The sequence below is a fragment of the Hydractinia symbiolongicarpus genome, chromosome 8 (assembly GCF_029227915.1).
Source record: "Hydractinia symbiolongicarpus strain clone_291-10 chromosome 8, HSymV2.1, whole genome shotgun sequence".
Lineage (NCBI taxonomy): Eukaryota > Metazoa > Cnidaria > Hydrozoa > Anthoathecata > Hydractiniidae > Hydractinia > Hydractinia symbiolongicarpus.
This window is the reverse complement of record NC_079882.1, coordinates 11209715-11237642: the sequence shown is the minus strand read 5'-3', so window position 1 is coordinate 11237642 and position 27928 is coordinate 11209715. Positions and strand designations below refer to the sequence as shown.

Genomic DNA, 27928 nt, shown 5'->3' with positions numbered 1-27928 from the left:
TTTGTTATGGACTAAGTAAATGTGGTTAACGCAAACCAATTAAAAAGTAATTATGTAAGAAAATGTGACGAAAAAAAATTATCATCAAAGATTTTTTCTTTCAGTACATAAATTACACTTCTTACAAAAACATAAAATGAGAGCGATTTCTATTTTGACCTTTTCAGAGACTGAGCTTATAATGCGCTGTTCAAATGATCAAGTGTGCAAATTTTTCCCGGTTTATTAACTAATACATTTTGTTTACCCTGTCTCAGATTAAGTAGTTCTAGCACTTTGCCAGATAGAAATATTTTGATGGTTTTGTATATGCTCAACCTGAATCCAACTCGTCCAACTCGTCCAACTCGTTTAACCAGATGACTAAATTTCAATGCAGTAGTTAAACTCTTTTTTATTTAAAGCTGTCGTCAAATTATTTAACCCGAAGTTGGTCAAAAAACTGAAATTGGACCAAAAAAATTCAGAAAGTAATTAAAATGATAATGAACTAAGATTTTTTTTTACATATGTAAATTTTTACATATGTAAAATATGTAAAAATGGAAATATATTGTAATTTCTAAATTTCTTAGTCTCTGTGTACGTTTGATGTTCATTCATCAGCGTGAAACACTTAAAAAAGAAGGATTTGTACTTATAATTGCTAACAGGTTTAATGACTACACCCTACATTGTTTTTAACAAAAGTCGATGTATATACTTTAATCTGATTGGTTGCGCCAATTGGTTAATAATAAAAAATGTAGTTCACCAATGACCGTTAACGAATCCAACATTTCGAGTTCGCAATTCACCATAGTAACTATTTATCCACAATGTTCTGTGACAATATTTTGCCTGAAAATTTCATGACAAAATACACTTATATCCAAGATACTTCTCAAGCAAAACCTTAAAACCCGATGCTTCAAGTTTAAGAAAATCAAATCAGGAATCCACGGTTTTAATAGTTTTTCCTCCATCATTTATTTAAATGTTGGACTCAGGCTAAATAAAACTAAAAACGCGTTGAAAAATGGTTTTGGTAGCTAACGAGAGCTCCTTAACAACCTTTTTAATTGTTTGCATGTTGATAATATTTTTAAAAATAAAGCAATTTAAACTGGAACAGGCAGTGGAGATTATTATTTTAAATATTTTGCGTAAAATAATTTTAAAATAATTTTCTTCTTCCTCTCTGCGTATTTATAACTCCCATTCACCATGGACCATTAAATCCTAAATTAAAAACACCGTTCTTACTCTTTTCCATTAGTACGTTTTCAGCTTCAGTAGAATTTTGTGTTATTCTCTGATTTTCAGATTGATGACATCTCGAGATGAATAATTGTAATTTCAGTGAAGGGGATTGGCAATGACGTATGTTTAAGAGGATATAATGAAGTTATGATGATAATGATAAAATATTTCTAAACAACGAATGTGATTGATTGCTATGTCATCTTTGAGATGACATAACATCATTAGCAGTGTCATTTTGGTTTAAACTGTCATTTTATTGCCGTTCATTTTTCTTTTCTTTTGTTTGGAACAATCAACTAATGATGTTATTAGGAAATAAAGATGCATTCAAATTAACCCGCACCGGAGGTTAATAAAAAATTTGAAGATAAATGATGCATTAAGCATATCAACAAAGTAAAGGCTAGCTTAAGTATTACTTTCAAACAACTGTTATGTAGAATTTATTTAAAAAAAATAGTTTTTCTTGTTTTTTTTGCTTGATAAGACGTATGTGGATGCTTGTTTCAATAAAGATGATATTTTTTATTCGTTTTATTGCCTAAATTTTTTTATTGTCGTTCGTTGTAAATGAACTTCATCTTTGATTTTAGATGAGGAAATATATGTGTCTTTTGATTGCGCTTTTTGCAATACTCTTCTTCCACGCGACAAAAAGTGAATTCATCCAGAAAAAACTTGATTTCGCTGTACTGCTACCAAATGACACAGTTGATGGAGGGTGCATACGTCATGCTATCGAGATGGGGTTCGAAGATGTTAACAAGATGCCAGGTTTTATCACTCTAAACGACACATATGAATTCAAGCTTGTCCCTCGCACTGCAGTAGTCGATGAAGAGCCTGGAAATGCAATCGAAGCTCTGTTTAACTTGTATCACTCTGACGAATATCCTAGAATTTTTGGAACAATCGGCCCGCCATATAAAGACCAGACCGAATTGTGTGTTGAGTATTCCACGGTCAATGCAAATCTTCACATTCCTTACACAGAAACAAACGAACCCATGGAGCAGTATTTTGTCTTCTTTTATCAATCAACACCATCTATTTTGGCGAAATTTGAAACTGCACGAAGACTCACTGACAGATACGAATGGAAAAGAGTTGGTATTCTTTTTGATTACTCAGACAAACTGTATAGAAAAAATGCCGATAATCTTCGAGCTGAGTTGGTTAAAAAGAACGAGAAGAATCAAACAGTAAACGTGATCTCAGATCACGGAATATGGAGCTCTCCACCAGAATATTCGGTTTCAAGAGAACTTATTGCTTTGCAACTAAAAGGCACGCGAATCATAATGGCTTTAACATCTGTCCCTGGTGCAAGGAAGATATTTTGTGAGGCTTATCATCGACAAATGTACTCACCAAAAGTCACGTGGATTTTATTTGAAACTCTTCCATCTGATTGGGCGTCGTCAAAATATGATTCGATTATTGATAAAAAAACCAATAAAAAAACGCGTGAGATCACCTGTAGCGAAGAAGAGTTGCTAATAGCCGCAAATGGTTATATCTCTATTACAAAACAAAAAGTTCGGAGAGATAAAAAGAAGACAATAAACAATATGACAGCTGATGATTTTGTTAAAAGATTGAAAAGCAGGCTTGCACCGAACACGGAATGTCCTGAACATACCGCGTATGCATATGATGCTGTGTGGACTCAAGCTGTAACATACCAACGGTTCTTTTTAAGGAGTGGCAGAGCTTTTTGGAATTTTACTAGTGAAGACATAGGACGTTACTATGTGTTCGGATTATCACTTGTTAAAGATATTCAAATGATAACTTATGAAGGAATAACAGGCCGGGTGAGTTACGAACCAAGAGTAGCAGCCTTCAGCAGGGTAGGCCAAATATCTATATGGTCAAATAAAAACACGACAGTATATGTTGGCACGGACGATTCTGCTTCAAAAAATCTCTCTATGGTTCCAGATGAGGTAAAGGTCCTATTTAAAGAAGCTAAAGTACCACTTGATGAAGCCATTTACGTGAAAACGTACTCTGACATTGCAAAACCTTTACTGATTACCATGTGGATCATTGCTTGTATTGGTATATTGCTAGCCATTTTATTTTTGATCGTTACGCTGATATTCACTCAAGATAAAAACATTTCCATGCAATCTCCTGCAATCAACTGTGTGATTATATTTGGCAGTGTACTATGTTATTCATCTGTTATCATTTATGGACTCGACACTCGCTTCACGTCGAAAGAAAACACACATTACATCTGTTGGTCCTTCTTATTTACATTATCAACTGGTTTTACATTGACGTTTGGATCATTGTTTGCCAAAGCATGGCAACTCTACAAGTTATATATGACACCAGAAGTAAAAGTCGAGAACAATCAAATACATATGAAAGTAAGTTAATCATTTGAGTTTGATTTTATATACGTGGCCATCAGTAGGATTGTAATGACAGATTACAGAAAGTAATGTAGAACCATATACCTATCTAGCTTTTGATCCCTTTATGATAAAAAAATATCCTCGAATTATTATCCCTATTTGCAATACGTTTGTCTGTGTTCATACACATGTTTAAATGTAGGACATTTTTCTCTTTTTTCCTTAATTATAATACTTATCTTATTTTAGAAAATTCCGGAATGGTCCTTACTTGTTATAATTGGTATTTTCCTTCTGTTTGATGCCATCATTCTAAGTACATGGGGCATCATCTCACCGTTTGACTACGAGACTCGCAATGTCACAAACAAAGAAAATTTATTTGCAGATAAAATCGAGATTGAGCAGATTGTGGGTTGTTCATGTGAATACGAAACTGAATTCACCATTGGAATGTATTGTTACAAAGGTGTCATATTGATCTTTGGAATATTTCTTGCATGGCAAACAAGAAATGCAAAAATAAAAATGCAAAACGAATCAAAACAAATCGCAATGGCGATTTACAATGTTGTTGCTGTTTCAGTTATTGGTGTAATCTGTGTGTCAGTATTAGCAAACACCACTCGTCATCATGCAACATATGCTATTGTGGCTGTCTGCATCTGTATATGTACCACTACAACACTCCTGTTGGTGTTTTGTCCCCAGGTGAGAATCACCCCTATGTTGTATTGTTTAAGCGGTAATTTTTTTTTCCATCGCTACAAGATGTTTCGATTAAAATCATGTGTAATGAAATAATTTTTGACACATTAATTTTTTAAAACGGTAAACAAGAAATTTAAATTTGATTATCGTAAAAAATATTAACACTTCTTTCTAAAAGAGATGATTAAGGATGGCATTATTAACCGTATAGAAATACTTTATAGCTGTTCATTAATCATTTTATAAATGAGTATAGCAGAGATTTTGACCACCCTGTTAACTTTGCGAGTTTTTTATTTTTTTCAAACTGTTTTTGGTAACAACAATGTTGTTAGAAAAATAAATACACCAGCTAAAATTTGCAGTAAATTGAGTTTTAACGTTGTGTTTTTTATTTATTTAGATTAGCAAAATCATCAACGCGGATAGTATTTCAATCAATTCGAGTAAAAGTGGTAGAAGCTCGCCAAATGGTCTTTCATATGAAGATAAATACAACGTCGCATGTCCACGAAAAAGCATTGAAAAAGAGGGGGGAGATATAAAGCCAGCATTATCCACTGGTACACTCAACACACAACTTTCAACTGAACAAACACATCAAAGCAGTTGCGGATCAGTGGAAAATGCAGCTGGCTCCCCCTTTACTGGTAACAGTATTCTTTCATTTAATGCCAGCTACCTCTCGAATTCTGTGTTTATGACACCACCAGCGTATGAAACGTGCGAGGAACCAAGAAGAAGAGTTGACTCAATGGGGAGATTGAGTTCTGGCATTTATGTTGGAACCATCGAAGAAGAAACAGATGCTGAGGGAAAACGAATTGAGACATCCACAGAAGAAAATCAACTTTAAAAGGAAAAAATGTCTGGTCTTACATTGATCAACTTGTATTGTACATAAATTAATGCCTGTATACGAGCATCTACTGGACAGTTCGCTCAAAATAAATTTTATAAATTAGAAAAAATATGTTTTTTAATATAAGGAAAAGCACATGGCGTTGTGGTATAATGTTGCTATTCTTGTATAAAAGTCGTTTAGTTTTCGTCGTAGAGGCGTTCATCAACCGGATAACGGGAAATGATCATCAATTATTTGAATCAAATGTGTTATTTGCTATAATTAAATGTCTCTAAAGGATTTCCTAAACTCGAATTGCTAGCTCTGTTGTTAGAAATTTCCCAATTTTCAAAATTCTTTGACAAATGTATAGGATTGCAAGCGATAATATCTGCCAAAATTTGGACATTTTTTTTGGTAAAAATGTTCCGATATCTTTGACTGTCACTTAATATATTGCAGCGCAAAGCAAATAATGTATGGGGTCATTATGTAACACCCAATTTCACCATTTTTTTACCACCTCCCCTACCCCTTGTAACGTATCGTAACAAAGTTAGTAACACCCACCTACCCTCTCCCCAAAGAGCGAAAAATTTTCGTACAAGTTCGTAACAAAAATGGGATGACCCCCCTTCCATCCTTTAGGCGTTACGTAATTATTGAATGGACCCTATGTCGAAATTAAAACATGTGTGAATTTTTGTGGTCCGATTTTTATTTTTTTGTAGACCTACAGTGGCTGTTGGTGAGAATTAAAAGATTTGTTTCTCCTTGCGTATTCTTTCCTCCAAGGACTAACACAGCGGACATGCAGTCGTGCGTGTGAGCGGCACAAGTTTGTTAGAAACAGAAATGCGCGCAAAAATTCAAAATAGCAGCGATTCAAGGAAACATATTGGTTAAAGTCATGTAATATCAATATCAACATTTGCGCTCAAGGACATTGGTATTTTTCTGAATATATGCCCATTTTATAGTTTATTCTATACTAAGCCTAATATCATTTAGAGTATTAAGTTCTAATTACTTTAAATATTCTTAAGCAAAAATTATTAAAACAGAAGTCAAAAAGTAGATTTTCGAAATCTGGAATTTGATAAACAATTTTTACGTCGGCAAAAATTTTGCCATGCATTTTTTAAATGAAGTTTTACAGTAAATAACTCAATACAAGAAAAGTTGTGGCGATGGGGCGTTTTACCCCTCTCCAGCAAACGCCACGCCCTCACGTATGACATTGAAATAATAAAAAGGACAGGGTGGTATATATTGCAAACAGTTTTTAGTTGTTTTTTTTGAAAATATACTATTTTTTACATTATTCTTTATCTAAAATGGTTAAAATTTCTCTTTTCTACTTTTGCTTAATTTTAATTTATATTTTGAAAAATAAACGTATCAGCCGAGATTCTTAAGAAAATATGTAGCTATGCAGAGTAAATACATACATGATTTTGTGTTAAGCTTTTTAATTAAAAAATATATATAATAATTTACACCAGAGAGAGGTTTTAGAGATATCATTTTTTTCTTATAAATAAATATTTTCTCACGTGGTTCAGTTAAATTAGCACCTCTTAAACAAGAGAGGTGTTCGAAGTGTTTTTATTTTAATGTGTAACACTCATTTTCTGTAAAAGAAATAATTCAAATAAATATCAACAGATGCGGTAGAAAAATCTCAGTATGTCTGTAGCTTGGCATTTTGAAAATTGAATAAGTTGTTGAAGAATACATTTTGTTTGCGATGTTAAATTGTTGTTTTCAAACAAATTCGACGCTTCTGTTGGTTCCCCCTTTTACTACGACGCTCAAATTGAATGCAGAAGCTGAATATTAATTGAGGTTTTCACTGTTACTGCACATGCACAATATAGATGCGACTTGAAAGCAATTAGTTATGGAAGACCTTGAGCATGAACACAATGAGAAGTATTGAGAAAAATTAATCAACCGTGCAGCATTTAGATGAAGTCACTGATTTTCTCCAAAACAAGGTCATTCGCATAGTTTACAATCGAAATCTCACCGCAGCCGAAAAATAGCTTTTGAAAGAAGTATTAATTGCACAAGGCCTCTAATGAACGCAGAATAGAAGGTAACATTATTAAAAATTCATCGCCATGAAAATTTAGATAACTTTTTGACAATTTGCTTACAGTAGTGTTGCTTTGAGGACATACTAAGTTGGTATAACTAAAAGAAGTGTGGTGTTACTTGTATTTATTTAAATTTAGGGGCAGGTTCAAGGATGAGGTTTTGGATATATCTCGCCTGTTGCTTATTGGTGACAGGTAAGTCGATAAATATTTTTCAATAACTACTTAATAAATATCTTCAACTTCCTCTTTTTTTTATAAAATGTTCAAAATAGTTGAGCATAGAATTATGTGCTCGATGTAACATATGTTCATAAAAAAGGTTGCGCGCGAAAATCTCTCTGCGTATTTTTTTTAACCGTATTTTCACGTGTAAACGCCTTGAACTTATCAGCGAACTGCGTGACTGTAATTAGGGAGTTTATTCGTGCAAATACGTTGACAAAGAAAAGCCACTCTGAAGATAGCAGAAGTATGGCAATAGCAATAAAGGAAACTTGCATTTGGTGAGTGTTCATTTCAAAATCAAATAGCGCTGCCGTATGTTCACGAATAAACACCCTATGACGCCAGCATGAGTTAAGATTTGAACAATGTATCCATTTCTAGCAGATCAAGCGAAAGTTTGTTTATTCGTGGAAATACGGTTGCTTTTTTCTCACTATCCGAACTTTTTATGTATTCAATTTTTTTTAAATTCTTCATTAAAAATCTTAGGTGCGCTTTCTGAAAAAAGAAATGAAAACGCTTCAAAGAAGAGTAAAGTGGAAGATATTCCCGAATTAATCGCAGTTGCTTCAGATGAGAAAGAAGATGACAGTGATACTGAAGAAGAACCAAGTATGTTGCTCTTTCTCATAACATAATCTACAATTTTTTGTCTTATGGAATTCATTTGGTGGTTCACTTTTCTTTTTTTTCTTTTACAGAGCGTCTTGTGTGCTACTTAAACTTTGAAACAAAGCCAGACGCAAAAACAAAGAAAGGAACCATTCGAGTGATCACAGACAAATCAGGATACGATAATAATGGAGACTTTTCTGTTGGTGGAGAAATTTTAAAATATGCAGAAAAAGATTTCACGTGTAATCAGGCTGCTCGTCTTTGGGAGAGTGACATCTTATTCAAAGGCGACCTATTCCAAGCTAAGCCTAGAAAAGCCATGACTGTTGCAGCTTGGATTAAACTGGAAGAAAAACCAGGACAACACTCCATCTTCGACACCATTGGTAGATCACATGCACAAGGCCAATTTCATTTTGAAGTCAATGATGGTGTTCTTAGATGGTTCCATCGCAACGAATGCCAAAATACCGTTTTCGAGACAATGGCTCACACTGTCCCAAAAGGTTAGCTTTTAAATTCATTTACTTTATCCCAATGTATGAATGTCTTGCCTAGTTGTGTTTATATCAAATGATCAAATGCAGTAGAAAAGCAGAATGTCAAACTGTATTATGTCATTGAAGTTGATCATTTCTGCAGATCCATGCCCCATATGATTGATTTTTCTTGTTTTTTCTTCTAGACAAATGGACACATGTTGCAGGAACTTATGATTCAAAAACAAAACAAGCTAAAGTTTTTATCAACGGAAACTTGAGGAACATGTCGATTGGTGAAGGCGAGCTGTCACGTGACTGGGCTGCACGAGCTGGGATCGGAAATCACATGAAGCATCGTCCTCTTCGAGGTTCCATTGATGAATTTAGAATTTATAACTACGCTTTAAAAAGCGATGAAATAAAAGCTTTAGTTGGCGCTTGTAGAAATGGCGACGGAGAACAAAGATCTGAAACGGCTGAACCTGAACAGACTGGTGACGTTAAGAAAGGTAAACTTATTTTTTTTTTTAAAGTAAAATACCATTTATATTTCGTTGACAAAATAAGGGCGGGTTTTGTGACTATATGTACGATTACAGAAAGCCACTGCAGAGCATTTAAAGTTCTAAATTATTTATTTATTTATTTATTTTTTATAATTTTTTTTAGTAGAAGAAAGGCGTAGACGGAGCCTTGCAAAAGACGAGAAATCCAGAAGCAAAGCATCGAAAAGAAATTGCGTTCAGAAAAGAAGCGTTTTTCTTGAATTTGCTAGAACTGTTTAAATCAACGTAAAAATGGCAGAAATTTCACCACAAAATCAAGAAATATAATACTTTTCTATTACGAGAAGAACATTTTATGTCTCTGACGTGCTTCTGCCTTTTAGAGGAAACAACTTCATCAATAAAAATTAAAATTGTCTCCAGTTCATTTTTTCTTTTATATCCCACCACATAAAAACCATTTCAAATTTTCCTTTCTTTACTGAATATTAACTTTTCCTCTAAAGTACTGTATGATGAACGAAACCATTTTTGTAACGCATTTTAGCCAGAGGTATTTTGTTTATGTAATAAGAAAATCATATATTATTGTATTGTAAATAAATATGTGCTTTGCAATATTTTTACTTTTTGAGTGTTCATAGTTTAATCAAAGAAGTTGTTATATATCCCTGTACTAAATAGCGGCGGCGAAACGGAGCTAACACAGGCTGTTTTTCGCGGAGATGTTAATGGAGAGAAACGAACGCGCAACCTTACTTATGAACACACGAGACAAATAATTACCAGTTGTTAAGTTTTTAACACAATGGCACTTTATTTTAGGTGTATTTGCAAAACATATACCAGAAACAGTAAACGTACCGGCAGCTAAGCGAGCAGGAGTCAGCGGAGGCTCTCCTGAACTGGTTGCAACTGCTGGTGGAGAGGAAAATCCTGAAGATGACGACGACGAAGAACCAAGTAAGCATCAAAAAAACGTTTACTTAGAAAGTTGGGAATGAATACGTAACTAATGTATGTTTGTTTGTTTGTTTGTTTGTTTGTTTTAGAACGTCTTGTTGTTTACTATAACTTCGAAAAGGTTATGAAGCATGGACGCATTTCCGACAAATCAGGATACGAAAATAGTGGAGCCATGGCACCAGGTGGAGAAATTTTAAAATTCAACGATAAAGAGTACACTTGCAACCAAGCTGCTCGCTTGTGGGACCACGATATTTACCTTCGTGGCGACACTTTTCAAGCAAAACCCAAATCAGCAATAACTATTGCGGCTTGGGTGAAGCTTGAAGAAAAAGCTGGTCAACATTCTGTGTTTGATACCATTGGTACTTCGCATGTCCAGGGTCAATTCCATTTCGAAGTAAACGATGGTGTCGTTCGTTGGTTTCATCGCAACGAATGTCAAGAAGTAGTGTTCGAAACGATGGCACATACTGTACCAAGAGGTAAGTTTTGCACAAAACTGCATACTAAGTTATATGTGTCCTTATACTTTATTTCACTCATGGATTCTCTCATGATTCGAGTCAATGTGAATTAATGCAATGCAAAAACACCATTTTTACTTCAAAAGACATTCGAAGCCAAGAAGAATTTCTTTTCTCAATTCCTTTTTATCTCTTATCTTGCTTATTTATACTTCTAACACACCACCACAATTTTTAAACACCAGGTGGTCGTGAAGGGTGCCTCTCTTCAACATGTTTTAGAATGGTGAAGAGTGGGGCCACCCAACGGCGCCAAGCATGGGCCTTCAATCAGCTGTTTATTGTTTAACTAAAGAGATGGGTTTTTTTTCAATAATCGTGTGTGTGTTCTGTCGGCTAAAATAAACAATAAACGAATGTTTACACTAACCACATAACGGTATCTTATTTAGGAGCATGGACTCACGTTGCTGGAACGTACGATTCAAAAACAAAACAGGCTAGAATCTTCATAAATGGTGAACTAAGAAATCAATCCATTGGAGAGGGATTACTGTCACGTGATTGGGGCGTGCGTGCTGGTATTGGGAATCATGAAAAACACAGACCGCTTCGTGGCTCCATCGATGAATTCAGAATTTATAACTATGCCTTGAAATCGGATGAAATTAAAGCTCTTGTAACTGCATGCAAGCCAGGTGGTGGAGATGAAAATGCGAACAACCAAGAAAATGGAGGAAACACTCCCGAAGGAACCAACACTAATTCAGGTGGGACATTACATCCTTTAATCGCAGTAACCGCCTAAAGAGGATCCGTTTTCAAATTTCGTTCTTTACATTTTATTCCTAGAACAAGCTGCAGCTACAAGAACGCTATCAACGGATGATTCTAAAAATAAAACGGTTGGGGATTCTGGAGGAGTAAGAGTTGAGGAGGATCATAAAGGTACGTAAAAATGCCGTGATAGACTAACTCCCCCTTCCCCTTCCTCCTTCCCCTTTAGTGGGGGCTACGCACCAATAACACAAGACCCTCACTACACCCATAAAATGGGTGTCTGCTGTGAGCCTGATAAATAATTTGAACAATGCCGGAAATTTTACTTCTTATTTAGTAGGCGAAGACAAGTCAGAAGTAAAAGCAGTTTTAAAGAAAAGAAGTCCAACAACCTATAAAAGAAGCTGTGTGAGAAAGCCACAACCATAAAGTTTAAATACCAACCAACAAGCAGCCAGCTAAACTAGCGTTTTATTTAGAAGACAATGAGAACTATATTTTTATGACATTCACACACAGAGTGCATTCGCAACTCGTGGACTGTTAATTCTTTAACGAATGGTAGTGGAATTATTTCTCGAATCAGAAGTTACACGTTCATTGGTTCATATAAATAAAATCTTTTTTCAAACTCAGCATATTAATGTGTTTTGTTTTTTATATGACTTATTGTATATCGATATTTTACTCAAAAAAAAATATTTTGATAAAAAACCTGTCATTACTCCCATGACGTCACACTCGTTCCTTAGTCAATGTTTTCTTCACACGTGAGTGTAGGACTAGAAATATTTCTTGTGAGAATTGGAAATCTCTATATCCTTGTTTATATGTAATGTAATAAGGGGTCGGTTTTAACGTTGTTAGATTTTCCCTCTCACTTTTGGCCACTGAATTCATATTTGTGTACTGGGATAAGTTATACAAACCAAAATGCTTAACAAAAAACAAATAAAGTGTAGGGAACTTGAAAAATCTTTTTAACCTCAAAGATTTTAAAATATGTCAAATCACCACTCAAAATAACTAAATAATACTAACACGGAAGCTGAAAACCATTGCTCGAAAAAGAGTAACTACTCTTGCCGAGCGCTTTTTAGATTTTACAGTTCTGTTCTAAAAAGTCCTGGGTGCGAGGTTTTTAACCCAAACTTGCAAAAAGTTCTTTAAAAGTAGGAGCATGAACCATGGACATTTAAAAGAAAGAAATAGACCTTTGACACAGACATTTTTTTTACACGTACAAGTAATTTATTATGAGAGTGTGACCGTCAGTTCATCTGTTCCTGAGAAAAGTGTCCGTTGTACAGAGGTGACCGCTATAAAGAATGTCCGCTACATAAGAGGCTTACCTGCAACCTCGTCACAGTGCTCCTTTACGCCTATGTTATTCTGACGCCACAATATTAAGGCGTTGAAGAGCCTTGGAAACGAAGTTGGCTTTGCCGAAGTTACATGCAGTTTACAAGATGGAGGATATATCAGTTACGTTAATACATTATTGGCTCAAACTTAGCAATTTTATGTTGAACTTTGTTTGAATAAACCTTATTCAAGATGCAGGCTGATGACCCAATATGAAAGTCAATGAAAAATGATTAAAAATTATAGCGCATACTTTATCAGCAAAAAATAGTTGGCAAAAATAAAAATAATTTTTCTCTTCTTGACGAAATTTTATACTATATTTTTTGACGACAAGCGTTTCTTACTGACAATTAATTGTCACCGAAGGTTAAGTACTTTGTAACTTAAAAATACCGTTCGGTGTTCTATGCTACCATGTAGAGGTAAAGAATGCGGAAAAAATAGAAACGCGTAAGAATTTTTACGTCAAATCTTTGGCAAATAAAAACTAATGAACATCTAGAAAAAGTTTTTACATTTTCTCGTTTCTGAGAAAAAGGATTCATTTTTTGCAAATAAATATAAATCAAGGAAAAGAAAAAAACTAATTTTCTTTTCTAGATAGCCCGGGCAAAAAAAAAATTTTGATAAAAAGTGACGAATTATTTTAAAGGTAACGAATATTTTTACAGACGACAAATTTAAAGGAATATAGTTCGACTGAGCGAATGTTCAACTGAAGCCATAATTTTCTTTTCTCGAGTAAAAAGTTCGAGTTATTCGAAGAAATTAGCCTAAGTAGTGGGGACTAAATATGGGTCGAATGTTCGATTTACCAGAGGTTCGAGTTAACCGGAGTTTTTGATAAGAAAGTATTAAAGAAAGTCAAGGGGACGCAAGAAAATGGTTTGAGATAATGAAAGTTCGGGTTATCCGGTGTTCGAGTTACCAGGAGCAAGGAGGTTTTAAAACCAGGAGGTTACTGTATTTATTTTTCAGATGAAAAGGCTGGCCATAAAATAGGTTTGGCTTTACATAAGAAGAAATATAAGCTTAAGAAGTGATAATATCGGTGGTAAGTGTTGATTTTGTAAAAGTATAAATCACTTGTATTACGCACTCACATTACTTAATATTATTTTCAACAAATTTGGAAAAATAAAGTTAAATTTTTTTACATTAAAAATAAGAATAAGCTCTGAAAAGGTGGTTAATGTTTTGAAAAAAACTAGCTTTCATTGCGTGCAGCAACAATAGCAAAGTTAGTCCACAAATGAGGAGCTGTTTATAAAGCTAGGCAAGTGAATCTGGCTCACTTGGCGGCTGTTTTTTTAGCTTGTATTTATATATACATAAACCTCGGTTAAGCGGACTGGATTTGAACTATTAAAACCCCACCTTGATAGGATCTGGTTTAATTCAACCAAGATCTCGGCATAGAGGACTGGCTCACTTCTCATATAAAAACGTTTTATTTTTAGTAAAAGTTTACTAGTTTGAATCTTGGTTAGCCAAACCAGCCTGGACAAGCTCGCCAACTCGCCTCATATATAAACACCATGCTATTTTTCTCACTCTCCTTCGGCTTACACGTCACGTATACAGTTGTCCGGAATAACTGACTTCCTTGTTTATATATTAACTAATCACATCAACAAAACATGCTTCAAGATTGATATTTTTTAAATTTTAGACGCTGAAAATACTAGTCTAGAGTGTTTTTATTATTAAACAAAAGATTTAGAACACAAGATACCCTACCCGAAACGATTATTAATCTTTCATCCAGGAACGCGGTTGTGATACATTGCGCCATTTTTATCCTGTCTTTGGGTTTCAATGAAACGTCACGTGACTTATAAAGTGCCTGTCTGTAACGTCCGGGACCTCTTCCACGGAGCCCGAAAGTGTTTGTAGCTTTAAATTGAACGAAATCGTTTTGATCATAAGAAACGCACTTCGTACCGAGGATTTTATATTTTAATAAAAGAGAACAAAAGAGATTTGATAAAAGAGGAAAAATCCTCGGGACGAAATGTGTTTTTTCTGATCAAAAAAACGACTTCGTTTAATTCAAGGTTACTTTTGGATCTCATATAAAGAAGTAACAGATAAATAATATGGGGTACTTTTATTATCTTTCAGAACCTGAAATCAAATCATCATGCAGTGATTTGTCACCCCAGGGTTAAATTACGGTAGATCTAGACAGGTTGGGATTTTTGTTACATATGCGATAAACAATTGAAAAGATGACGTAATAATACTAAGGGTTAAACCATCTTGTACGTAACAAAAAGATCACAACAGAGTGGAAGAGAAAAGTGACAAGCAAAGACAAAACGGTACTTTCCCTTTCAATCTGCTTGGATTACTGATGTGAAAGAAGAGTTTTTAGTGATATTGATTTAGTGTAGCTACATGTTGTGCGATTAACAAAATCATAGAACCATTCAAAAGTTCGCTGATCAAGGTATAGTTATTTAGTAAAAATCATATAGTTTAGCTAGCTAGCTATGTGCTTTTTTAAAGTTTTACGTGATTTGTAAATTTGTAGCTGGCTACACAAGTCAAATCCCTGTGTAAGAAGACCTTACAACCATGCCAATTTTTGTTAGCTAGCTAACTAGAGATTTGTTGAGAGATTACAGGGTTATGATACAATAATTCTCGGATTCAGGTTAACATTATCAAATTTTGAAAAAGAAAACAAGGAAAATAAGTGGCATATTTAGATTTAGAGCAAAAATTATATAACATAGAAAATTTAAAATACCAAAAAATTATTAGAACATGATTTATTGTAATTTAAAGTTTTTAAATTTTATAAGGCTTTGGACCATAATATCTAACTGCAGTGAAAATTTTCACTGCAGTTAATTTTTGTGGTCATTTCTTTATAAAACATCAAAAGTTTGGCTACTAATAGAGGCAGTTGTACTTAGTGTATAAACTTGAAAATGTGCATGTTTTCATAAATTTTGGTGCTTAATTTAAGTATGTAGCTAGGTCATTTTTGTTGAAAATAATCAGAAAATTTCAAGCATGTTAACCCGGATCCAAGAATAGAAAGATCGCTATCATATCAAAGAAAAGTGCGGAAATTTAGGTAGCTAGCTAGCTATAGACCTTTTTGAATGTTTTACGGTAAGTCCTTGCTCTAAGCAGAAGCTTGCCAAAGGAAGGTCTTTTTTAGCCAATTTCTTTTCCATGAAAACATTAGTTAGGATTTAACATATTATTGAGTGTAGATAAATAACTTCTGATTGACATATATTCATAAAAAGTCATAATGATACTTTCGTAAGAGGAAACAGACTAAAAAAGACCTCACTTCACCTAGCGCCTGACTCTTTTTGCCCGCCAAGCAATTGCTATAGCACAATTCTAGTGGTTTTGGGCGGACTCACGCTTCTCCAGGTGGTTACAGACAAAAACCTTGAAAAACACCCAGAAAAACGCCCTCGCATATAGGGCGCTTTTAGGGAGTCAGCACTCTGTTTAGTTAGTTAATAAGTTACAAAAGGATTTGTAACTTATTCCTGTATATGTGGGTAATTATATATGTACCTATTGTATAACTATATATATCGGATAACACCAACTAATCAGTTGTGCTTAACTCACCTCTAGGTCCTTTTAAATCCAGAGTGTAAGTGTAAGTGACTCCTCTCAGTTGTTCACCATGATTAGTGTGAAAGGGGCTATAGCTCTGGGAATAGAGGAAGTCATGGCAACTGGTTGTACTGCTTTTAACAGACTTAGCATGTTAACAGAGTTTTTCCCTGGCTGGAATGTTAGGTGGTACCACTTTCCGTTAAGGAAAAACATGGGTCTCTCACGATTAAACTCTCACAGAAGATGCTTTGATTAAACACGAACTACAAGTATCTGAATTAAAGTAAAGCCAAATTATATAGCAAAAGCTTACCTAAAACTACATAATATGTCAAGTTTGAAGTTAGAATTCAAAGATTCTATGAAAAATTACCCCCCATAATGAAGAGCTGGCCGCGTAAACAGTGTGTTTTCCCTCAAATTGTAATGGCTACCTTTAAAAATATGAACCTGTAATTGGTTTACAAGTATCACGTGACATTTGCAAACCGTGAAAGTTTTCATATAGATAAATTCTGTTATTTACATTTTCAGCAGTAAGCTGTTTCGGATCTGGCATCAGCGTGGCCAGGAAAAAAATGGGGGCGGGCGCTAGATAAAATAAAGTAATTTTCAATCCATTTTGTCACACAAAGGCATTCTTAGGACTTAAAATGAATTTTGAATATATATATACATATAAATCAAAAGGCATCAATCTACAATCTATAACAGTTCCAATAAATATATTATACCCTAACTATGCTTCTTGTTTTGGGTGTGAATTTAATCTTCAATCTAAGATTTTGTTGTTTTAATACAAGCAAGCATCCTAATGGATTTTGTTCCAATTTACTGATTTGGGAACCCAGAAGAACTAAAAAATAGATTTTAAATCATTGTTTTTTCTGTCACAAGGCTTACTGCTTGTGTGAATGTTCTAGCAACCTATTTTAGGCAAATTTAAAGTAAAGGCTTGGCTAGACGTTGTTTACAGTGCTGCAGGGGGCTAGAAATGCAGGGTTCGTTATTGCTCTGGGGCTGTCCAGTATCAATATAATTTTATTCCAGATTTTGCTTTTTAGTATATAAACATTATAGACCAATATCGTTGTTTTGTTTTGTTTTTATGAAAACTAGTATCATTTTCAGCATAAAAGCATAGCTTTTTAGTATTTCACAAGTAGTATCCAATATAAAAAGCAAGTTCAAAAATAGTAAAAGCTGTTAAAGGGGAAGGGGAACAAAGAATTACAAAAATCACCAAAAAGCAAATTCCAATCGAGCTCGTTGTATATATTTTTTATTGATTGTGTGCCTGATGCACTGTCATGTGGTTGACTTTTAGAGCAACTAATTTGAACCTCAGGGAAAAGCTGATTGCATAAATTCTTTTGCAACATGCCATTAAATAATTTTATTTGGCTGAAGTCAATGTATCAAGTTTGGTTATGCAATTAAACATACTAAAATGGCAGTACTTACATGAAGCTCAACACTACAGATGAAAATCAATTAACTCTGTCATATATCTGAAAGTAATCATTCATGTGACAAATTGGAACATCATCAGTGTGTTTTCAGGAAATGACAAGAAAAATAAAATCACATTGTTTTTGTCATGCATTTTTTATAACAAATTGGATAATAAACCCTTAAAAAATAAAAGAAACTATAAGAATATATTTAAAGAATTCTTATTTTAGTACCAGTAGGAGATTTCTAATGTGTATTTCTGGTAGTTGGTTAGAGAAGAAAATCTGCATTTTGCTTCACACCTTTGTTTCAGATTTTGAACTTTTGTTCGCCCTTGATTCGTTAGGAAACACACGGCTTATTCAGAAGCCAATAAAAATTTTGTATATCAAAGTTAAAAAAATATAAGCAATATAGAACTTTACTAGGGAACTTAGGGAACTTGTGTTTATTGCAGACCTTACTGAAAATCTGATTTGTACTGTACTGTATTTTTTTGTTGTCTGCATGTTTATGTCAGTTGCTGAAACAGTTTCGTCCTTAATTACAGAATCATTAATTACAGATCATTAATAATAATTAAAGTTGCAGAGGTAAATCATATGATGGCCATCTGAGTATGACTGTACAGCATATATATATCAGGGTTCTCTTAAAGTACATTGTACATTGTGCAGGGAACAAGGTTTTACTTCTCATGTATTTTTAGTGAGTGAAAATGACCTTGATGTACAGGAAAAAATAGAAAGTTGCAATTTAGAAGAAATCCTCACTTTTTTTATTGTTTCAGTCTTTCATCGAATTGTACCAAATTATTGCTTAGCTGAATAACTTTTGTGGAACTTCCCAGTTCTACTTCTTGTAGTTGAAGTTTAGAATTTCCCTTCCATTTTGCTTTTTAGTATATATAAACACTAGATGGATGTTATTTTCAGTAAGATTTTTAAAAGTTGGATGAAATTGTTTTCAATGGACAGTATACCTCCTGTTTTAGAAACATCTGTTTGTTTGGTTTTCCAATCTGGCATGGTTGTTAATTATATATAATTTTACTCTTTAGTTAAAAAATAGATAAAGTAGTAATTAAGAATCATGGCTCCAGTTACACCATTTGTTTTTGAGAAATGCTTGCGTCAAACACAAGATTTATTTGATTGTTTTTTGAACTTGGATCAATATGAAGAACTGAAGATGAAAAAAGCTTCTTCCAAAGAATGCCAAGAAGGTGATATTTTCATTCTGTGTAATAAAGTTACATAGGAACCGTTATGCTTTGTTTAATGCCAGCTGCCATCTCTAAAAATGTTGAAAATCTTTGAATGTATTAACTTTGATTTCATGCACTTCCTTATTTGTTTTTGTTTGTGAATGTGTGTGTGTGCATTCTTGCTTGTTTCACTTTAAGATTTGCAATTTCTCAAAAGAAACAATAAACAAATGTTTTCGAAAAGTACAATGCAAGAATGTGGGGTGTCGCAACAAATAGGGCAAAAATTTGAACGAAATTTAATCAACATGTGCTTTACATGTTTTTGTTGTTGTTTATCTAAAACGTTAAAAAGTTAAAACGACCTTGTTGTAACTTATCTTAAAGAATGTTTTGGTCAAATTTTTCACCTTGATTTACAGCATTCAATATTATGTGCATTTACTACACAATATTTTATGTATTTGTTAAACTTCCCTTTTTCAAGGTAAAAGAGAAGATTAAAAAATAATTCTCTATGTATCAACAATGGAATGTGCACTATGAGCATTATTTTTTATCTCTCAATTTACGCATCGTTTGAAAAAAAAAATAAAACTAGAAAATGGAAAATCCCATTTGACTTTCTTAAAAAATTTTCGAATGTTTTGTCCAAACACGTGTGTTTTGAACATACTGTTTGTTTACATTGAGAGAAACTGAGCCAAAACTTATCCTTTTTCTCTTTTACTCGTAAGTTTCTCACATTTAATATGCTCGACATCGTGTCAAAACAAGTAGATATCTCTTTGGCCTGTGTGAAAAACATGAGCTGTGGATTTTTAAGGGAAGCGAACGTTTAACAAAAGTTGTAAGGTAATCGAACAGTGATGAAATAAGAATGCGTATAAAACGAGGTTAGTTTTTCTGTTTTGTTTTTTTACTCGGCTAATAGTCGGGTGATAAGGCTCGTTAGATTTCTCGTTTCGCGTAGACCAGACGTCGCCACACCGAAAATAATGCTTTCTCGTTTGACGTCAATAACTGTCTGGACAACTAGACTGGTTTTCTCAGCATGATTTGTTCGTATTTTTCGTGGCAACACACGATCATCTCGTGTTAGGCATAGGTTTAGCTGTAAAATTACAAAAATTCTATGATCTTCTTTAAGTAGTATGGTTAAACTCGTTTTGCTTTTTAAATTGAAGTATAAGGATTCTACTAATAAAATCGTCGCAATTTGTTGGAAATTTTTTAATTCGTTTGGCGACAAATCATTCGAGCAATGAACATTTCAACTGTTTTTATTGTTTGCATAATATTTTTGAAGTTGTTTTGGGAAGATCGCTCGTGACGTCATTACATATTCAATAATTTATATATTAATGCAAAACTTTGCGTTTATAATCACGAAGTTTTTTGTACAGTAGCTGAAAGGCTTATAATTCGACAGAAGAGCTTTACAGACCAAATATTTAAAAAAAATAATTATCAATTTCCGAATGTCAGAAACTTTCTTTAGTTGGAAATCTTTTCTTCAACAACTTGAAAAAAAACTCGGTGAGATATTATGTTCGGTTGTTTCGTTTCCATTATTTTGAAATTATGTTCGGTTGTTTCGTTTCCATTATTTTTTAGATACTTTTATTCTCTTGTGCTTTCATTGAACAATATTGAAGGTTCTCTTAAATTTTAAAATCTCCATGGCAACAGAACCTGTTAGGTCTTGTCATGCTTTTTTGTTGTGTAGTTATTTTTGTTTGTTTTATAAATTAATTCGTGTTTTATAAATGGCACTGTGTGTCATTCCTACAGTTTTGTTAAAAAAAGCCTGTCCAATATATGATGGTCATATGCAAATCAAAAAAACTATCGTATGTAGACAGAAAAGAAATATATAAAATAAATAAAAAATTGTGGTTACAAAATGGTGCGATCATATCGACGAAGTAGCCTTCCTCCTGCAAGTTAGCTTGTATCCATTGTATCCCTCCATCTTTATCATGTTTTTCTTACTTTTTCTATGTGTATTTTCTTTTCTTAGTTTATTCAGGTTTGCAACGCGACTCTGGTGCTCGGCTCCAATCAGCTAATGACTCGCCAATATTTCCTCGAGCTCCTGGTTATGATACGAGTAGGTTGGTACAAGAAATAGAAGTAAAAAGAAGAAGTTTGGAGCTTGAAAAACGAATCTTTGCCTCTCCTCCGTCTAGAGTGGAACGAGATTATGCAAGTGGGCCTACGAGACTTGAGAGAGATGAATTAAGAGAGGCTGAATATATTTCCGCATATACGCGAAAAGAGGAAGCTACAAAAAAAGAGAGAAAGGAGTACGTGGAGTTTCCGGACGAAGTGAGACCTCGTACGCAGTCAGTGGGACCGACAGAAGCGCAGTTGCGTGAAGCGGCGCAGACTATCGCGAATGTTGGTGATCAAATCGAACGAGAATACGGTGGCCGAATGCAGGTATAATTGTTTATTTTTGACGTCTCGTTTATTTTTTTATTTGTTTTTGTGCAAGCCCCTATGTGAAAGTGATTTTTTGAACTTTGTAGATAGTGGAAGAAGATTTAAAAACATTTTTGCGTACGAACGGTAATCTATCATACGAAGTGTTCGCAGCACATGTCAACGATTTAATAGGGGAAGACCGAAATTGGACGAACTTCATGTTCATAATGCATTTGAGTAAACGAGTCATCACAACCACAAAATCGGTCAGTGTCAACACCTTCGCTTACTTTCGGCAATTTGTCGGAAGTGCGTTTGCAGAACAGGTCGCCCAACAAGAGGACGTGGTAAGAAAAATTTTAGTTTAATTTTGTTGTGTTGAATATTGTTTGGCTAAAAAATTTCAGAAAAGTCAACCCTGTAAGCGTTTTTTTTTCAGGTCAACTTTGTAAAAAAGAAAGATTCCGAAGCATCGTAGAATCAATCGGAAAAAACGGATAGGATCAAATTGGGAACCGGATTTTTAAAGCCACTATATGCATGCGTAATAATTAATCGCCTAAAAACATCATATAAAGAAATGAAGCCAACAAAAGCTTTCTCGGACGTTTGAAGCTGTGAAATTTGTGTTTTATATGAATTTCCCTTGTTATTAAAATAATTTTTTGAAGAAATTTATCTTGTAAAAACAAGAAAACGTGTTCATTATTTTACTTTTAAAATTTAAATTATTGTTTTTATATTATTTTTTCTTTAACTGTGTTTCCCGTCAATCCTCGTTTAGTTACTTCGAGGCTAAAAGCTATTATTTATAACTACTCGGTCTAAAAAGCATTAAATGACTTTGATTAATGGTTGCATTGGATAGAAGCCCTGATTTGCTGAAGCGGTTATTTTTAGACCGATTTTTGATGTCTAATTTTCATGTATGTACATATTAGGGAGATTGGTGACAAATTACGTCATTTTCATTACTCGTGACTATGTATGCTAAAACAAAAAAAAGACGAACCTAATTTCTGTCTGTGTTAAAGTAACTAAAATCTGTATAAATATTTGTTCACGTGATTAGAAATTACGTCATTAGTCTTTGTGTAATATTTTGCCATAGTGAAAATGGTGTAATGACGTCATCATTTTTCTGAAATTTATTTCCATTTAATTCCTACTTGTAATTTTTTTTCGTGTTTTTGAATTTACTGCATTTATTGTTGTTCCTTTTGTTTTATTGATATAAATGATAAAGAAAGAAAAATCAAATTTTAAAAAAGTAGTTGGTTATTTATTTGAGTATATTTTGTGGAGTACAAAATATCAGCTGTACTTATGTGCTCTTAAAATAATAACTCTTTTGAATTTTAAAAAAATCATTTCATAATGACCCCCCATTTTATCAAAATTTGAGAATGAGACCCACCTCCTCTTTATTATCACCCCCCATAATAAGTTTTTTTGGATATCACAAAACAGCATCTTTTCTTAAAATCAACTCTCTTTACACAACTCTCTATTTGACGGATGACGGCACCTTTACAGATTGGGAATAGCGAATTGCTTTGGAGATAACCACCCTGCATAACTTCCCCGCGCCGCATCCTTTTCTTGCCGACGTGTAAACCATACGTAGGCACGTAAGATACAGTGGTTGTGACCTAACACTGTTATATCATCATCAACCATGCAATTTCAAGAAAAGAACGAACCTACATAAAAACGTTTATGTATTTTATAAAGAATTTATGAATTTCCAGTCCTTAAGAGTATAAATTAATGCGGAAATAAATTTTTGCGATATTAATTTTTGCGATTAAACGTCCAAAAAAAGTGACTTTTACGGTATTTATTTTTGCGAATTGAGCTCTCAGAAAAAAAATATACATTTGCCTCAATATTGTTTTTTAGAAGATCTGTGGATATAAAAATAGCATTTTTAATTTCAATCATCCAGATAAATACGCTTCTAATGTTGGGGGCTGGCAGTTAAAAAATGTTGATGTGCAAGAGCCATAAATACAGGTCCTTGTATTACTTAAGAGAGCAGATGCAATATTCTGTTTGGAAACAGCACTTTGCATCTTTGAATAGTCTGTAAATTTTAATCTTTCTGGTGATGAGATGGGTGATGAGGATAACAGCATGGACGAAGTCCACTTTTTGATGGAGGAGTGTGATGGTGACATAGAAATACTTCCGTGAATTAGTGTTTTTGTTTATTGTACTGTAGTGTATCGTGTTGTTTTAATTGAGATATGATTCGATTTTAAGCTCTCGATAGTGAAATGAAGTCGTTTTAAGTTAAGATTTATCACTTTAACTGTAACTCTACTGGCTCTGCAGTAAAAGGATGAAGAAAAACCATTAAACCTTAGGTTATCGGTGCACACTCGAAAAAATACGATGTTTGTTATTTATCGCTTTTGTTTTGAAGATTATGAATATAATAATTATTTTTGTTTTAGATTTTTTATATATTTTATTCAAATGTATAGCTGACGATGTCAATCGTAATAAAAAGATTTTAAAACAATGGAAATCACAAAATCGACAAGAACACGATAATGCACGATAAGCTAATTTTATATCGCTAATTACTGGAAAACTGCGGGTTTACCAGCTTGGTAACATTCATTCTTGGAATCAGCACAATTAAAAACGCTAATTTATATCAAGAAACCTTTGCCCCTAGATATGGGGTACGAAAGTTTTTTTTAAGAGCTTTTAATGTCTCTCAGCTCACAGCCTATAACGTTGTGTATCCATTTATAGCTATCTTTTTGTGTTTAAATTTTACGGAAGTATTGCAACTGAAGTACACGTTGTATTATCAATAATGTGACATAGTTTTATAGTCAGAGAGAATAAAGAACTCGGCGTTGGTATGTATTTACCCCAATGACGTTAAACTTTCGCTTACTTAAATCAGGTCGGGTAATTACAAATTGCGATAGGCTTGGGATTAGAGAGTGCAACAAAATGGGTAACAAAGTGATACACTACAGGATGATGACAGGCCTGAAGTTACGGTTTACTTTTTGAATATTTACAACAACTTATTCGCAAAAAAGAAAAAGTCGGGTGTCCTGTTGTTTATTCGTCGGGATACGAATTTTCTGTTTTCATTTTTTTTTGTAATAACAATTCAATAAATCAATCAATAGAATCAAAATATATTTAAAATATATCAATATATACCATTATCATATGGGGATTTTTTCTCGCAGTTTGATTGACTAATCTGCACAAAATACATGCTATATTTTTATTTTCTACCAAAAAATGAATGTAAATTTTTACTTATTTTTCAATTCTATAGTGCGAATATTTCTGATTGGCTGAAATAGCGTGCAAAAGGCCTATATTTTTTTCCAGATAGCCTAATAATTCGTTGAGTAAAGTTATTATTTTTCTGAAAATACTGTAAATTGCGATGGGCAAGCATATTGAAGAAGTTTTTTCTTTTATTCGATTAAGAATGAGCTCTTGCATATTGTTTTTATAAATTATGAAATTTGTCATAAATCAAATGAAAGAATCACATAATACTATCATGAAATAACTGTATTCGCTGTTGAACAAAGAACTATATGAAACCGTAACTAAAATTAAACAATCATCGGTCGAATATATCAAATTACAAGGATTATGCTCGGTTTTTATACCTAAAAAACTCAAAAAACATCTCCGATATTTTTCTTGACATTGTGCGATAAATACTACATACATATCGATATATACCATTATTATAGCAAGTAAATTGCTTTATCGAATATTTTTAAATATATCGAATATCTAACACATCATCTACAGAATATCGACGAAGAAAAGCTCCGGGAAAAAATATTTCTTGTCCTGACTGTAGTAACGTTAAATGTTTCGTTGTTAAGCTTGGTTGCTAATTTGAAAGACTTTTGACATTCGATTCTACCTCACCAATATCTGTTTAACATCACTGTAAAATATTTCGTATTTTAAATATAGTTTCTTTTATATTACGATAAATTTGGAATTTTACTTAGTTCAATAGATGTAGGTAGTAAAGTATACCTGTACTAAACACTATTGTACGGCTCGGTTTAACTGAACGTTCAACGTTACGCAGCTAGTATTTATATATATATCTATCAACTTGCGATTTTAAAGATTCTACCCCGCATAGCGGTGACGAAATCCCCAACTTTAGAATCCAGTTCCATTTTGTTCTTACTCATGGAACTTATATGGTAGGTTAGAAAATGTGATCAGTTTAAAAGAGAATTCACATCTGGATGGATGTTCTTATTTTAACAAATTTCCACTTCAGGTTGTTATTTTAAACACAATAATCTAAGCCTAAAGCCGTTTTTATTTTGATTTTATTCTTCGGCAAAATATTAAGTTCGTGTTCTTATATAATCGTTTTTACAAAAAAAGCGCGTAGTCCTTTTATAGCTACTTCCTAAAACATGCGGAAAACATACCAGAACAGGTGATTAAAACTACCCAATTAGTTCTGTCGGTAAAAGTGGTAGATGGGCTTACCTGGCCATGGAACAACATCCCCGGCGTATACACAACCGTTCAAATCACTATGAATACCCTTAACAGCAAGTCTCCTTGACATTTCTTATCGCTTTTCCGAAACAACTGTCCAACATTGTATTTTATGGAATCATTTAAAACGCGGTGTTGGTTGATTGAGACGAGAAAGTCGTTCTTAGTTTTGTTGCTGTAGCCGAACGCATAAAATTCATATGAACTTTCTGTAACATCCATTGATACTACTTTGTTTCTAGCTGTGTAAGGAGGAATATCGTGTTTAAGAATATTAACTAAACGGCCAATATTAGAACTCCATGTGCAAACTGTAAAATTCGAATAAACAAGAAAGTGCAGATCCATAAGAAAAGTCTCTAACACCTCTTTAGGAAAATTTTTTTGGAAATAGGAGAAAAAACCTTTTTCTCTGTACGCCAAGGGAAGCATTAAAATATTTTCCCGTGGACTTGAATATTTTCCAAGTTTTTCTTCTATAGCCTTATCGTCACTTGCCACATATATTTTTCTGTCAGTGACATTTGAGGACAGCTTATCGAAAAAATCATTTGCACGTTCAATGAACTTTTTCTCGTTAATATATTTAGCTTCCCAGATGAGTTTGTCCCCATGTCTTATATGCATCGCAGCGTACGGGTATGAAATATTAAGCCTTGTCGACATAGCCAGTATCTTTTCTTGAAATTTACTGTTGGGTCTTAACAGCAAATAACCCAAAAATTGTGATGCAAACCAAAATGACGGGTCGCTAACACTCAATTTTAACAACATCTCTTCTACCTGCGGGGGTATAGTTCCTGGAATGTTTCTTGGCATGGGAAATCCTGGTTGCGGTGAATAAGTTACAACTTTGTAGGTATTATTAATATCATAACCATTGGGAAGGTAGCATTTTGGGTCGTTCAAACTGCACTTGCTACTATATGATAAATATTTATCTTTAAGATATCCACATTTTCTTGATTCGGGGCGTAACCACTCTGTTAACCCTCCAAAGTGTTTATATTCATTCTGATGAATAAAAAACATTCTTCCTAAAGCAAACGATACTTGTATGCAAGCACCGTAACGATGAAGCATTGATCCAAAACCGGCAAAGTTATTTAAAGGTTCACAATGGAGTATTTTCTTCTTCGCACAGTCACCTTCCTCTTGCAACATCTCAATCTGATTCCAAATTGTATGATGTATATTTTCTAACGTTAAGTTGAAACTTGGAGCCGGCAGTTTCATTGGTGTGAAAATAGGCACATGAGACTTTATGAAGAGTGAATTGTCTATGGCTAGCATCATAAGAGTCACAACACAGAAGAATAATACAATTATTACTCCTGACAGTGTGCTTTTCCATTTCATCATTTAAATGTCGTTTTGAAAACCTGTAATATAAATACCATATACGTTATGCTGGCATATAATATAGCAATGTTATTTATTGTCGCTGTCATTCACTTATTTATACTTTTAGAAAAGGGAATAGACGAAAAAACGTGCTTAAAAAAGAGTAAGAATGTTTTATATTGAAAATATTCGTAGGGTTCACAATAAAAATAAGTGCGAGAAGTTGGATTGATGATGACATCTTTTTTATTTTATTTTAACGGATATTTCGTGTTGTTACTACCATTATTTTAACAACCAACTGCATATTCAGGTTGATGGTGTAGCAATGGGCTCGCCTCTAGGACCAGTCCTAGCAAACATCTTCATGGTTGAGTTGAAGAATAAAATAGTCCCAAAATATTTACTTTGTGACGAAAGATAAAGAAAGTAAACGATTCATGAATAAAGATGAAGCGCGTTCGATTTGTTGTTCAATGTTTTCGGTGTTATATTTATTCAAATTTGGCACCATCTCATCATAACAAACTCCATCGTTCAAAGCTCGTAGTATTTTATGGAAAAGGGTCTCAAAACATAAAAAAAATATTGTTGTTGGTCATGATAGATATTTCTTAAGTTCAGAAGGTAAGTACATCCAAAACGTCCGTATTCTCATCCCGTACAGCCATGAAGATTTTGT

The 27928-nt window shown here is 33.6% G+C and overlaps 4 protein-coding genes across 10 annotated transcripts; 3 read left to right on the top strand and 1 right to left on the bottom strand.

Moving 5' to 3' along the window:
- Nucleotides 1-1355: 1355 nt before the first annotated feature.
- On the top strand, nt 1356-5564 carry LOC130655417 (gamma-aminobutyric acid type B receptor subunit 2-like). The gene is made up of 3 exons (XM_057458172.1): nt 1356-3626; nt 3864-4325; nt 4729-5564. The coding sequence occupies exons 1-3, from the start codon at nt 1839-1841 to the stop codon at nt 5179-5181; spliced, it is 2703 nt and encodes a 900-aa protein (XP_057314155.1). The 5' UTR covers nt 1356-1838; the 3' UTR covers nt 5182-5564.
- Nucleotides 5565-7094: 1530 nt separating this feature from the next.
- Nucleotides 7095-11955, top strand: LOC130655325 (uncharacterized). 3 transcript variants are annotated; one of them, XM_057458067.1, is made up of 7 exons: nt 7122-7270; nt 7410-7466; nt 9928-10065; nt 10155-10553; nt 10988-11305; nt 11388-11483; nt 11653-11955. In XM_057458067.1, the coding sequence occupies exons 2-7, from the start codon at nt 7424-7426 to the stop codon at nt 11742-11744; spliced, it is 1086 nt and encodes a 361-aa protein (XP_057314050.1). In that variant the 5' UTR covers nt 7122-7270; nt 7410-7423; the 3' UTR covers nt 11745-11955. The 3 variants fall into 3 exon arrangements, with proteins under 3 accessions (XP_057314052.1, XP_057314051.1, XP_057314050.1); XM_057458069.1 differs by lacking the exons at nt 9928-10065; nt 10155-10553; nt 10988-11305; nt 11388-11483; nt 11653-11955 and adding exons at nt 7989-8111; nt 8201-8620; nt 8800-9105; nt 9269-9720 and having other exon boundaries at nt 7095-7270; XM_057458068.1 differs by lacking the exons at nt 9928-10065; nt 10155-10553; nt 10988-11305; nt 11388-11483; nt 11653-11955 and adding exons at nt 7989-8111; nt 8201-8620; nt 8800-9105; nt 9266-9720 and having other exon boundaries at nt 7097-7270.
- A 3162-nt stretch (nt 11956-15117) lies between these two features.
- LOC130654878 (uncharacterized) lies at nt 15118-22112 on the top strand. 5 transcript variants are annotated; one of them, XM_057457525.1, is made up of 5 exons: nt 15118-15135; nt 18796-18960; nt 20966-21387; nt 21477-21719; nt 21812-22112. In XM_057457525.1, exons 2-5 carry the CDS (start codon nt 18828-18830, stop codon nt 21848-21850), a joined length of 837 nt encoding a protein of 278 aa, XP_057313508.1. In that variant the 5' UTR covers nt 15118-15135; nt 18796-18827; the 3' UTR covers nt 21851-22112. The 5 variants fall into 5 exon arrangements, with proteins under 5 accessions (XP_057313508.1, XP_057313507.1, XP_057313511.1 ...); XM_057457524.1 differs by lacking the exon at nt 15118-15135 and having other exon boundaries at nt 18550-18960; XM_057457528.1 differs by lacking the exons at nt 15118-15135; nt 18796-18960 and adding an exon at nt 19622-19838.
- Nucleotides 22113-25929: 3817 nt separating this feature from the next.
- On the bottom strand, nt 25930-27195 carry LOC130653716 (alpha-(1,6)-fucosyltransferase-like). Its single transcript, XM_057456231.1, has one exon. It carries the CDS (start codon nt 27193-27195, stop codon nt 25930-25932), a length of 1266 nt encoding a protein of 421 aa, XP_057312214.1.
- Between the last annotated feature and the right edge of the window lie 733 nt (nt 27196-27928).